Source organism: Pollachius pollachius (genome assembly GCF_949987615.1).
Source record: "Pollachius pollachius genome assembly, chromosome: 3".
Classification (NCBI taxonomy): domain Eukaryota; kingdom Metazoa; phylum Chordata; class Actinopteri; order Gadiformes; family Gadidae; genus Pollachius; species Pollachius pollachius.
In genome coordinates this window covers 51427916-51440415 of record NC_136936.1, presented here as the reverse complement: position 1 = coordinate 51440415, position 12500 = coordinate 51427916, and the positions used below count along the sequence as shown (strand labels likewise).

At 53.1% G+C, this 12500-nt stretch overlaps 1 protein-coding gene across 1 annotated transcript in view; it reads left to right on the top strand.

Annotated features, from left to right (window-relative positions):
* Positions 1-12500, top strand: part of col4a1 (collagen, type IV, alpha 1) — a 45446-nt gene that overhangs the window by 32757 nt on the left and 189 nt on the right. The window contains exons 41-52 of the mRNA XM_079732132.1: positions 70-120; positions 2592-2777; positions 2874-3007; positions 3189-3261; positions 3360-3431; positions 3510-3638; positions 3722-3820; positions 4908-5120; positions 7622-7799; positions 8262-8376; positions 9106-9278; positions 11119-12500. The exon at positions 11119-12500 is cut by the window's right edge and continues 189 nt beyond it. Of these exons, the coding sequence (XP_079588258.1) occupies positions 70-120; positions 2592-2777; positions 2874-3007; positions 3189-3261; positions 3360-3431; positions 3510-3638; positions 3722-3820; positions 4908-5120; positions 7622-7799; positions 8262-8376; positions 9106-9278; positions 11119-11200 (1505 nt within the window). The 3' untranslated portion in view covers positions 11201-12500. The remainder of the gene's footprint in view (positions 1-69; positions 121-2591; positions 2778-2873; positions 3008-3188; positions 3262-3359; positions 3432-3509; positions 3639-3721; positions 3821-4907; positions 5121-7621; positions 7800-8261; positions 8377-9105; positions 9279-11118) is intronic.

Sequence of the window (12500 nt, the reverse complement as noted above, 5' to 3'; positions counted from 1 at the left end):
CCCTAACCTATGTATTAATCCTCAAGTGTGTGTTGTAGTTTGAGGAACATTGTCTCCTTCTGTTCCCAGGTACTCCTGGAAGAGGATTCCCGGGAACGCCGGGAGGGACCGGCGGCAAGGGTGAGTGCACTGTCCCCCGCTGGGTCGGACCCCCCTGTCCCCTCTCTTGACCTCGTCGTTAGCTTTCTGCTAGCCTACCCCCCCCACATTGCTCCATAGCAGTGACCCCCACCTGGGCCCCGGGGCCTCTGGCAGACAAAGGGGCTACCAAATGATTGACCAAAGATCTTTGGGGTTTTATAATACAGTGGGGCAAAAAAGTATTTAGTCAGCCACCAATTGTGCAAGTTCTCCCACTTAAAAAGATGAGAGAGGCCTGTAATTTTCATCATAGGTATACCTCAGCTATGAGCCAAAATGAAAAAAAAAAAATCTAGAAAATCACATTGTCTGATTTTTAAAGAATTTATTTGCAAATTATGGTGGAAAATAAGTATTTGGTCAATAACAAAAGGTCATCTCAATACTTTGTTACATGCCCTTTGTTGGCAATGACAGAGGTCAAACGTTTTCTGTAAGTCTTTACAAGGTTTTCACACACTGCTGCTGGTATTTTGGCCCATTCCTCCATGCAGATCTCCTCTAGAGCAGTGATGTTTTTGGGCCTTCGCTGGGCAACACGGACTTTCAACTCCCTCCAAAGATTTTCTATGGGGTTGAGATCTGGAGACTGGCTAGGCCACTCCAGGACCTTGAAATGCTTCTTACGAAGGCACTCCTTCGTTGCCCGGGCGGTGTGTTTGGGGTCATTGTCATGCTGAAAGACCCAGCCACGTTTCATCTTCAGTGCCCTTGCTGATGGAAGGAGGTTTTCACTCAAAATCTCACGATACATGGCCCCATTCATTCTTTCTGTCACACGGATCAGACGTCCTGGTCCCTTGGCAGAAAAACAGCCCCAAAGCATGATGTTTCCACCCCCATGCTTCACTGTAGGTATGGTGTTCTTTGGATGCAACTCAGCATTCTTTCTCCTCCAAACACGACGAGTTGAGTTTTTACCAAAAAGTTCTATTTGGGTTTCATCTGACCATATGACATTCTCCCAATCCTGTTCTGGATCATCCAAATGCTCTCTAGCAAACTTCAAACGGGCCCGGACATGCACTGGCTTTAGCAGGGGGACACGTCTGGCACTGCAGGATTTGAGTCCCTGGCGGCGTAGTGTGTTAGTGATGGTAGCCTTTGTTACTTTGGTCCCAGCTCTCTGGAGGTCATTCACTAGATCCCCCCGTGTGGTTCTGGGATTTTTGTTCACCGTTCTTGTGATCATTTTGACCCCACAGGGTGAGATCTTGCATGGAGTTCCAGATCGAGCGAGATTATCAGTGGTCTTGTATGTATTCCATTTCCTAATAATTGCTCCCACAGTTGATTTCTTCACACCAAGCTGCTTACCTATTGCAGATTCAGACTTCCCAGCCTAGTGCAGGTCTACAATTGTGTTTCTGGTGTCCTTTGACAGCTCTTTGGTCTTGGTCATAGTGGAGTTTGGAGTGTGACTGTTTGAGGTTGTGGACAGGTGTCTTTTATTCTGATAAGGAGTTCAAACAGGTGCCATTAATACAGGTAACGAGTGGAGGACAGAGGAGCCTCTTAAAGAAGAAGTTACAGGTTTGTGACAGCCAGAAATCTTGCTGGTTTGTAGGTGACCAAATACTTATTTTCCACCATAATTTGCAAATAAATTCTTAAAAAATCAGACAATGTGATTTTCTGGATTTTTTTTTTCATTTTGTCTCTCATAGCTGAGGTTTACCTATGATGAAAATTACAGGCCTCTCTCGTCTTTTTAAGTGGGAGAACTTGCACAATTGGTGGCTGGCTAAATACTTTTTTGCCCCACTGTATATATTGTTCCAAATATTTGATTTGTTCAAATATACTTATTTTACCCCCAAAGAGTTTCCCAAGGTTTTAGTTTATGACACAACCATTGGTGATGATATTCCCCCTCATTACTGTGATGTCTTTGTGTCTATATGATGATATATCACCTCCTAAGGCTCCTGGTGGTAGTGGGCTGATGGCTTGGTCCTCAGCCATACTGTAGGTCCGTCTCTACAGCGTGTGAGCCCTACTGTAGGCTAGAGGAGGAGGTCTGTCTCTACAGCGCCCTACTGTAGGCTAGAGGAGGAGGTCCGTCTCTACAGCGTGTGAGCCCTACTGTAGGCTAGAAGAGGAGGTCCGTCTCTACAGCGCCCTACTGTAGGCTAGAGGAGGAGGTCCATCTCTACAGCGCCCTACTGTAGGCTAGAGGAGGAGGTCTGTCTCTACAGCGTGTGAGCCCTACTGTAGGCTAGAGGAGGAGGTCTGTCTCTACAGCGTGTGAGCCCTACTGTAGGCTAGAGGAGGAGGTCTGTCTCTACAGCGTGTGAGCCCTACTGTAGGCTAGAGGAGGAGGTCTGTCTCTACAGCGTGTGAGCCCTACTGTAGGCTAGAGGAGGAGGTCTGTCTCTACAGCGTGTGAGCCCTACTGTAGGCTAGAGGAGGAGGTCTGTCTCTACAGAGTGCCGTCCCTCTCCCTGCAGGTGATAAAGGCAGTCCCGGGTTCCCCGGCACACCAGGCCACCCAGGCGTTCCCGGGACCAAGGGCGACAAGGGCCTCCACGGCCCCCACGGGAACCCCGGAGAGCCCGGGCTCAGGGGCCCCCCCGGAGCGTCGCTGGAGGGCCCCAAAGGAGAACGCGGAGAGCCGGGAATCCCCGGACAATCAGGTGCACATCCCACTGAGAGACCAGAAACCATGAGCACAGTAGTGTGGAGTTAGGGTCTGAAACCGGTCTGCTCACCCTGTTCCCCCCTCTCCCCAGGAGCCGACGGGGCCCCCGGACCTGAGGGCCTGCCAGGCAGGGAGGCACCCAAGGGAGACAAGGGAGACCAAGGCTTCATCGGACTGCAGGGGGAGGAAGGGACCAAAGGGGAGCGCGGGAACACCGGAATCCCGGTAGGTCCTAGAGACCCTCCTCCTGACTGTTGAGGCACTGCCCAGTTGGTTCCCCTTGTGCAGCTTTAATTGGAATGTGTGTGTGTGTGTGTGTGTGTGTGTGTGTGTGTGTGTGTGCATGTGTGTGCGTGTGTGTGTGTGTGTGTGCATGTGTGTGTGTGTGTTTGCGTGTGTCTTATAGGGACAAGTGGGCCTTCCAGGTGTGGACGGACTGCGGGGGGAGAAGGGATTCCAGGGCCCACCTGGGTTCCCAGGTGAGTTGTTACCTGCTGGATCCCCATTGGCTGCCCAGTGTCCTGGGGCCATGTGTGTGTGGCTGCACTCAGGCCTAACGTGTGTTCCCCCTTCCCAGGTATGAAGGGTGAGGTCGGGACACTCGGGTTCAAAGGAGAGTTCGGAGACCATGGCTTCCAGGGAGAGAAGGGTACGGAACGTGGGCGCAGACTCCTCTCTGTGTAGAGCTAGCACCACAGCCTGATGCTAACACCCCCTTGTGTTTCAGGTACGGTCGGCCCCCCTGGCCCGCCAGGTCCCCACACCTTAATCAAGGGGGACTCCGGGTTCCCGGGGGCCCAGGGCCCTCCAGGCCCCCAGGGGCCCAGCGGCTACCACGGGCAGAAGGGGCAGCAGGGTAAGGCCTCAACAGACAGAACCATGTGACGCTCCGCTGGCTGTGTCGATGACCTCTGACCTCTCCGCCTCTCTCCGGGTCAGGTGTGACCGGCCACACGGGGCCCAAAGGAGACGAAGGCCAGCACGGCTACAACGGCCAGTCAGGGGCCAAGGGGGAGCCGGGGCTGATGGGGCCCACAGGTGAGTGACCCTCAGGGGAAGCCCTTCCACCACATAGCGCCCCGAGCGAGCTAAACAGTCCACCACAGTCTGGCCAGCTCCGGTGCAGTCGGAACTCAGCTCAGGCGGCCATTAGGGAACCCCAGCCAGTGAAGACGATGAGGATGATGAAGCAGCAGATGGCCGTTTCAAAGATTTCTATGATGGATTAAGTCATATAATTATGTTTAAGATGCTTTAGAATGAGTTTACTTTGAACGCAAGAAGTGGTGTAAAAGGGTGTTTACTTTGGAAGTACGGCTGAAGATCATCCAATGGGCGGCAGCATCAGGTGGACTGACCACGCCCCTAACGCTCAGACACACCCCTCCCCTAACGCTCAGACACGCCCCTCCCCTAACGCTCAGACACGCCCCTCCCCTAACGCTCAGACACGCCCCTCCCCTAACGCTCAGACACGCCCCTCCCCTAACGCTCAGACACGCCCCTCCCCTAACGCTCAGACACGCCCCTCCCCTAACGCTCAGACACGCCCCTCCCCTAACGCTCAGACACGCCCCTCCCCTAACGCTCAGACACGCCCCTCCCCTAACGCTCAGACACGCCCCTCCCCTAACGCTCAGACACGCCCCTCCCCTAACGCTCAGACCAGACTGAAGCGTGAAGCTCATCCGGTCTGAGGGTCTGAGGGTCTGAGGGGAGAGGGTCTGAGGGTCTGAGGGGAGAGGGTCTGAGGGTCTGAGGGTCTGAGGGTCTGAGGGTCTGAGGGTCTGAGGGTCTGAGGGTCTGAGGGGAGAGGGTCTGAGGGTCTGAGGGTCTGAGGGTCTGAGGGTCTGAGGGGAGAGGGTCTGAGGGTCTGAGGGTCTGAGGGTCTGAGGGTCTGAGGGTCTGGAGGTCTGAGGGTCTGAGGGTCTGAGGGTCTGAGGGTCTGAGGGTCTGAGGGGAGAGGGTCTGAGGGTCTGAGGGTCTGAGGGGAGAGGGTCTGAGGGTCTGAGGGTCTGAGGGTCTGAGGGTCTGAGGGGAGAGGGTCTGAGGGTCTGAGGGTCTGAGGGTCTGAGACACATTTTCAATGCATATTGTGAAATTTAATATCTTTATTTACCTTCAGGTCCCAGGGGATACCCGGGCCCCCCGGGACCCGATGGGACCCCCGGTCTGCTGGGGCCGCCCGGGTCGGCCTCCATGGAGCACGGGTTCCTGGTGACCCGCCACAGCCAGAGCGTGGAGGTCCCCCAGTGCCCCGACGGCACCCGGCCCATCTACGACGGATACTCTCTGCTCTACGTCCAGGGCAACGAGAGGTCCCACGGCCAGGACCTAGGTACAAAGAGACAGGCAGAGAGAGACAGGACCTAGGTACAGAGAGAGACAGGACCTAGGTACAGAGATACAGGCAGAGAGAGACCGGACCTAGGTACAGAGAGACAGGCAGAGAGAGACAGGACCTAGGTACAGAGAGAGACAGGCAGAGAGAGACAGAACCTAGGTACGGAGAGAGACAGGCAGAGAGAGCGACAGGACCTAGGTACAGAGAGACAGGCAGAGAGAGACAGGACCTAGGTACAGAGAGAGACAGGCAGAGAGAGACAGGACCTAGTTACAGAGAGACAGGCAGAGAGAGGCAGGACCTAGGTACAGAGAGACAGGCAGAGAGAGACAGGACCTAGGTACAGAGATAGACAGGCAGAGAGAGCGACAGGACCTAGGTACAGAGAGAGACAGGCAGAGAGAGACAGGACCTAGGTACAGAGAGACAGGTAGAGAGAGAGACAGGACCTAGGTACAGAGAGACAGGCAGAGAGAGACAGGACCTAGGTACAGAGAGAGACAGGCAGAGAGAGACAGGACCTAGTTACAGAGAGACAGGCAGAGAAAGGCAGGACCTAGGTACAGAGAGACAGGCAGAGAGAGACAGGACCTAGGTACAGAGAGACAGGCAGAGAGAGACAGGACCTAGGTACAGATAGACACAGGCAGAGAGAGACAGGACCTAGGTACAGAGAGACAGGCAGAGAGAGACAGGACCTAGGTACAGAGAGACAGGCAGAGAGAGACAGTACCTAGGTACAGAGAGACAGGCAGAGAGAGACAGGACCTAGGTACAGAGAGAGACAGGCAGAGAGCGACAGGACCTAGGTACAGAGATAGACAGGCAGAGAGAGAAAGGACCTAGGTACAGAGAGAGACAGGCAGAGAGAGACAGAACCTAGTTACAGAGATAGACAGGCAGAGAGAGCGACAGGACCTAGGTACAGAGAGAGACAGGCAGAGAGAGACAGGACCTAGGTACAGAGAGACAGGCAGAGAAAGAGATAGGACCTAGGTACAGAGAGACAGGCAGAGAGAGAGACAGGACCTAGGTACAGAGAGACAGGCAGAGAGAGAGACAGGACCTAGGTACAGAGAGAGACAGGACCTAGGTACAGAGAGTGACAGGCAGCAGACAGGACCTAGGTACAGAGAGACAGGCAGAGAGAGAGACAGGACCTAGGTACAGAGAGAGACAGGCAGCAGACAGGACCTAGGTAGAGAGAGACAGGCAGATAGAGAGACAGGACCTAGGTACAGAGAAACAGGCAGAGGGAGACAGGACCTAGGTACAGAGAGACAGGCAGAGAGAGAGACAGGACCTAGGTACAGAGAGACAGGCAGCAGAGAGACGGGACCTAGGTACAGAGAGAGACAGGCAGCAGACAGGACCTAGGTAGAGAGAGACAGGCAGATAGAGAGACAGGACCTAGGTACAGAGAGACAGGCAGAGAGAGACAGGACCTAGGTACAGAGAGACAGGCAGAGAGAGCGACAGGACCTAGGTACAGAGAGACAGGCAGAGAGAGACAGGACCTAGGTACAGAGAGAGACAGGCAGAGAGAGACAGGACCTAGTTACAGAGAGACAGGCAGAGAGAGGCAGGACCTAGGTAAAGAGAGACAGGCAGAGAGAGACAGGACCTAGGTACAGAGAGAGACAGGCAGAGAGAGACAGGACCTAGTTACAGAGAGACAGGCAGAGAGAGGCAGGACCTAGGTACAGAGAGACAGGCAGAGAGAGACAGGACCTAGGTACAGAGAGACAGGCAGAGAGAGACAGGACCTAGGTACAGATAGACACAGGCAGAGAGAGACAGGACCTAGGTACAGAGAGACAGGCAGAGAGAGACAGGACCTAGGTACAGAGAGACAGGCAGAGAGAGACAGTACCTAGGTACAGAGAGACAGGCAGAGAGAGACAGAACCTAGGTACAGAGAGAGACAGGCAGAGAGAGCGACAGGACCTAGGTACAGAGAGACAGGCAGAGAGAGAAAGGACCTAGGTACAGAGAGAGACAGGCAGAGAGAGACAGAACCTAGGTACAGAGATAGACAGGCAGAGAGAGCGACAGGACCTAGGTACAGAGAGAGACAGGCAGAGAGAGACAGGACCTAGGTACAGAGAGACAGGCAGAGAGAGAGACAGGACCTAGGTACAGAGAGAGACAGGACATAGGTACAGAGAGTGACAGGCAGCAGACAGGACCTAGGTACAGAGAGACAGGCAGAGAGAGAGACAGGACCTAGGTACAGAGAGAGACAGGCAGCAGACAGGACCTAGGTAGAGAGAGACAGGCAGATAGAGAGACAGGACCTAGGTACAGAGAGACAGGCAGAGAGAGACAGGACCTAGGTACAGAGAGACAGGCAGAGAGAGAGACATGTCCTAGGTACAGAGAGAGACAGGCAGCAGAGAGACGGGACCTAGGTACAAAGAGAGACAGGCAGCAGACAGACACGGGGGCATGAGGGAACATTGCAGCTCACCACCGCCCCCCTGTGGTCGCTACAGGTACCGCAGGGAGCTGTCTGAGGAAGTTCAGTCCCATGCCTTTCCTGTTCTGCAACATCAACAACGTCTGTAACTTCGCCTCCCGCAACGACTACTCCTACTGGCTGACCTCGCCCGAGGCCATGCCCATGAACATGGCACCGATCTCCGGCCAGAGCATCAGACCCTTCATCAGCAGGTGGGTCGCACATCCAGGACCCCCTAAGAGTGTGTGTGCGTGTGTGTGTGTGTGTGTGTGTGTGTGTGTGTGTGTGTGTGTGTGTGTATGTGTGTGTATGTGTGCAGGGCCGTCAGACTGCGGGTATAAGGTACACAGTTGTGGGCCCAAGGCAGAGGTGGGCCCATGGGAATAAAAAAAAAAAAAAAGTCTTCAGAATTTTCTACCATCAACCCCCCCCCCCCCCCCCCATCAACAATTCTGCAGGGGCCCATCAGTACCTATTGTATACAGGGCCCAGAATTTGGTGCTACGGCCCTGTATGTGTGTATGTCTGTGCGTGTGTGTGGGTCTGTCTGTGCGTGTGTGTGTGTCTGTGCATGTGTGTGTGTCTGTCTGTGTGTGAGTATATATAACATGCTAACGTTAAAGCTATAGTTCCGACTGATAACATGACCATGGCATGCTTCACCGGGCCCCCAGGTGTGCTGTGTGCGAGGCCCCAGCCATGGTGATTGCGGTCCACAGCCAGACCATCATGATCCCGGCCTGCCCCCAAGGGTGGGACTCCCTCTGGATCGGCTACTCCTTCGTCATGGTGAGCAGCACGTAGCACGTAGCGCGTAGCACGTAGCATGTAGCATGGCGGCTAGCGTCGGGAAGAGGAGCGAGCGTTGTTGTTTCCCCGCGCTGAGCGGCCGACTCTGCGGTTTGATGCTGCCTGTGGATAAATGATCAGATGGTCTCTCTGTGGTCAGGTGAGCCGAACGATTCTGACAAGGATCTCTGTGGTGTGTGTGTGTGTGTGTGTGTGTGTGTGTGTGTGTGAGTCTTCATGTGTCTGTGTATGTCCTCATGTGTGTATGTGTGTGTGTCCTCATGTGTGTGTGTGTGTGTCCTCATGTGTGTCCTCATGTGTGTATGTGTGTGTGTCCTCATGTGTGTGTGTGTGTGTGTCCTCATGTGTGTCCTCATGTGTGTGTGTGTTTGGTGTGTCCTCATGTGTGTGTGTTTGGTGTGTCCTCATGTGTATGTGTGTGTGTGTGTGTCCTCATGTGTGTGTGTGTGTGTGTCCTCGTGTGTGTGTGTGTGTCCTCATGTGTGTGTGTGTGTCCTTGTGTGTGTGTGTATCCTCATGTGTGTGTGTGTGTGTCCTTGTGTGTGTGTGTGTGTGTGTCCTCATGTGTGTGTGTGTGTGTCCTTGTGTGTGTGTGTGTGTGTGTCCTCATGTGTGTGTGTGTGTGTGTGTGTCCTTGTGTGTGTGTGTGTGTGTGTGTCCTCATGTGTGTGTGTGTGTGTGTGTCCTTGTGTGTGTGTGTGTGTGCAGCACACCAGTGCGGGCTCCGAGGGCTCGGGCCAGGCCCTGGCGTCGCCCGGCTCCTGCCTGGAGGAGTTCCGCAGCGCTCCGTTCATCGAGTGCCACGGCCGCGGGACCTGCAACTACTACTCCAACTCCTACAGCTTCTGGCTGGCCACCATCGAGGACCAGGACATGTTCACGTGAGGCGCACGCACACACACACACACACACACACACAAACACAGACACACACTCACACACGAGGACACACACAGACACATACACACACACACACAAGGACACACACACAGACACACACACACACACACACACACACGAGGACACACACACACACCCACACACTCACGCACACACACACACACACACACACACACACGAGGACAAACACACACACACACACACACACACACACACACACACACACACAAACACAGACACACACTCACACACATGAGGACACACACACAGACACATACAGACACACACACACACACACACGAGGACACACACACAGACACACACACAGACACACACACACACACACACACTCACACACATGAGGACAAACACACACACACACACACGAGGACACACACACACACACACACAAAAACACACACACACACACACACACAGACACAGACACACACACACACACACACACACACACACACACACTCACAAACATGAGGACAAACACACACACACACACACACACGAGGACACACACACACACACGAGAACACACACACACACACACACGAGGGCACACACACACACACACACAGACACAGACACAGACACACACACACAAAGACACAGACACAGACACACACACACACACACACAGACATCACAAGTAGTTCCAACTGATAATATGAATATAACTTACGTTACACGGTAAAGGTAACACAACTAAAGGGCCGGTTATGGTCCCACGGTCAACAACCCAAGGGGGGTTACGGGCCCCTTACGCCCTTGCGGACGTGCGCCTCCCGAAAATGTTAACCTTCCATCGAGGCGACGCAGCAGCAAGGGCTGTGATTGGTCCGCTCCCTAAAACCCGACGCAGAACCATTAAGGTTCAGGACTGCGTCGGAGCGTCTGCGTGGTGAACGTGGAACCATAACCGGCCCTTAATGCTGGAGCTAGAGCTAGGAACCATAACCATAGCCAAACCATAACCGGCCCTTAAGGCTGGAGCTAGAGCTAGGAACCATAACCATAACCAAACCATAACCGGCCCTTAAGGCTGGAGCTAGAGCTAGGAACCATAACCATAACCAAACCATAACCGGCCCTTAAGGCTGGAGCTAGAGCTAGGAACCATAACCATAACCAAACCATAACCGGCCCTTAAGGCTGGAGCTAGAGCTAGGAACCATAACCATAACCAAACCATAACCGGCCCTTAAGGCTGGAGCTAGAGCTAGGAACCATAACCATAACCAAACCATAACCGGCCCTTAAAGCTGGAGCTAGAGCTAGGAACCATAACCATAACCAAACCATAACCGGCCTTTAAGGCTGGAGCTAGAGCTAGGAACCATAACCATAACCAAACCATAACCGGCCCTTAAGGCTGGAGCTAGAGCTAGGAACCATAACCATAACCAAACCATAACCGGCCCTTAGGAGATGGTATCCTCTTCATTCAAGAGTTAGGTGGTAGGAGGTAGGAGGTAGGTGGTAGGAGGTAGGTGGTAGGAGGTAGGTGGTAGGTGGTAGGAGGTAGGAGGTAGGTGGTAGGAGGTAGGTGGTAGGAGGTAGGTGGTAGGTGGTAGGAGGTAAGAGGTAGGTGGTAGGAGGTAGGTGGTAGGAGGTAGGAGGTAGGAGGTAGGTGGTAGGAGGTAGGTGGTAGGAGGTAGGAGGTAGGTGGTAGGAGGTAGTCGGTAGGTGGTAGGAGGTAGGTGTTAGGTGGTAGGAGGTAGGTGGTAGGTGGTAGGAGGTAGGAGGTAGGTGGTAGGAGGTAGGAGGTAGGTGGTAGGTGTTAAGATGTCTGTGTTCTCTCTGCTCCAGGAAACCCGTCCCAGCGACGCTGAAGGCTGGGAACCTCCGAACCTACATCAGCCGCTGTCAGGTGTGCATGAAGAGGACATGAGGGGGAAGCCTCACCGTCCAATCACAGCCCGGCCCGCCCCCGCCCAGGGAGATGGACTTCCTGTTTGAGTCTTCTTTTAGTTTTTTTCCAAAACAAAGGATGGTGCTAATCCCCCCCCCCCCCCCCCCCCCCCCCCCCCCCCCCGAACACCCCCGCCTCGATGAGCGTGCAGAAGGACAGAGACGTCAGTCGGACAGACGGATTACACACACAGACACACACACACACACACACACACACACACACACACACACACACACACACAGCAAGTGACCAAACACATAAAAACTTGCTGGTCTCCGCTCCCTGTGCGGAACGCTGACAGGACGGCCCCCTGTTGACCTCTGCACTGAGTAGCCCAACCCCCCGACCCCACCTGACCCCACCTGACCCCACCTGACCCCACCTGAACAAGGGGTTAGGGGGCGTTGGGTGCTGTCTGCACCAGCTCATGAGCGTATTGATAGCCAGAGGATTATTATCACACCTAGTATCGTATTGTATGCTAACACTTACTAAGCTACCACTGGTCCTCCAGGTCACTACCCACCAGGCCTTCACTTTGGCTATGTTGTAAATATGCTGCATTCCTTATTTCTCCCCCATTCTAACTAACTTCACCATATTCTGTTCTGGTAATGACAGCCTTACTTTGTGTGTGAGTACATTTTTTTATTTATATGATTGATGAAAATGTGTGGAACTTGAGTCATAGACAGTGAAGCAATATACAGCCTCCATATAAGAAGTTCTTCATTCCTATGCAAAGCACTGAACTACAAATATTTGTGTGTGTGTGTGTGTGTGTGTGTGTGTGTTTGTGTGTGTGTGTGTGGTGTGTGCATTTCTGCATGTGTGAGTGCGTGCGTCTGACTGTGGTTGTGTGATAGGAACAATCCCATTTTTAAATCGAAATAAACCAACAGCTTTGTACTTGCATGCACTCACAACATCCTGTGCAACACTTGCAATTCTCTGGAACTTATTTTTATACTCTATCTGAGCTCTACTGTCGCAGGATCGGAGCTCAAATGTGCCAAAGGTATTTGTGTTGTGTGATCTCATGTCATGCTCAACGAAAGCTTTGATTCTATGTCTCTATCAAGTCATCCTGATCACATGGAGAGCTGTGTTTGTTATGTAAGAGACGTTTTAAACGTTTGATGTGGCTTGGATTTTGGTTAATTCTGTTTATTTTTCTACGTAGAAAATGATCCAAAATGCCTAATGAGCTCTAAACCTATCACATTTGCCTTTTGAACTTGAATGTTGATCCAAACAGAATCCAAATTCTCCAGTG